The 884-nt window shown below is 70.4% G+C and overlaps 1 protein-coding gene across 1 annotated transcript; it reads left to right on the plus strand.

Annotated features, from left to right (window-relative positions):
* Positions 1–8: 8 nt before the first annotated feature.
* On the plus strand, positions 9–878 carry LOC103905156 (membrane-associated phosphatidylinositol transfer protein 1-like; the record flags this gene model as incomplete). Its single annotated transcript, XM_009286737.1, has 4 exons — positions 9–80; positions 314–461; positions 561–709; positions 780–878. Coding segments are annotated over exons 1-4 (468 nt in total), but the record flags the coding sequence as incomplete, so codon positions are not given.
* Positions 879–884: the final 6 nt, after the last annotated feature.

Below are 884 nucleotides of genomic sequence, written 5' to 3' on the forward strand. Positions count from 1 at the left end.
GGCCTTCCATGCCGCCCCGCCGCTCAGCGTGCCCCGTTACCAGAAGTACCCCCTGGGCGACGGCACCTCCTCCCTGCTGGGTGAGCGGCCCCCGCGCCGGGCTGGTCCCGGGCACCCCGGGGCACGTTAACGGGCTCCGGCGTCGTGCCGGGGTACCCAGAGCACCCACAGCACTGCAGGAGCCCAGCTGGGGTGGGGGGAAAGTGATGTGCAAGCCCTGCCCACCCCTTTGGGGCTCTGCTGGAGGGGGGGGTCCCAGGGTGGTTGGTGTCCCCAGGGGGCTCTGGGTGTCCTCACTCGTCTCTCTCCGCAGCGGAGGCCCTGCAGATGCACTCTGCCCTGTTCCTGCCCGAGGTGGACGTGGGTGCCCCCCCTACCCCCACCGGCAGCTTCGGGGGCTTCTGGAGGGGCAGCGAGCCGGGAGAGCCCCACTCCTGCCAGCACCAGCGAAGTCGTCAAGAGTAAGTGCCATCCCTGCCTGTCCCGTCCCATGCCGGCACCTCGGGATGCACGACGCGGGATGAGGTCCGGGGAGGGATTCATTCCAGCTCTCCCCGCAGTCCTGGAGCGCTGGTGGGGCCCGAAGCGCATCGACTACTCGCTGTACTGCCCTGATGCCCTGACCGCCTTCCCCACCATCACCCTGCCCCACCTCTTCCACGCCAGCTACTGGGAGTCCTCCGACGTGGTGGCCTTCATCCTGCGCCAGGTACGGCGGGGCGGGCGCCGCGGCTCTCCGGGGCCAGCGGAGGCTGAGCCGGGGCTGCGCCGCTCGGCAGGTGATGGAGAAGGAGGGGCCGCAGCCAGCGGAGAGCGAGGAGAGCTCTATCTACAGCCCCGCTATCCCCCGGGAGAAGTGGCAGCGCAAGCGCACCCAAGTGAAG

Source organism: Aptenodytes forsteri, unplaced genomic scaffold (genome assembly GCF_000699145.1).
Source record: "Aptenodytes forsteri isolate BGI_AS27 unplaced genomic scaffold, ASM69914v1 Scaffold2361, whole genome shotgun sequence".
NCBI classification, from domain to species: Eukaryota; Metazoa; Chordata; class Aves; order Sphenisciformes; family Spheniscidae; genus Aptenodytes; species Aptenodytes forsteri.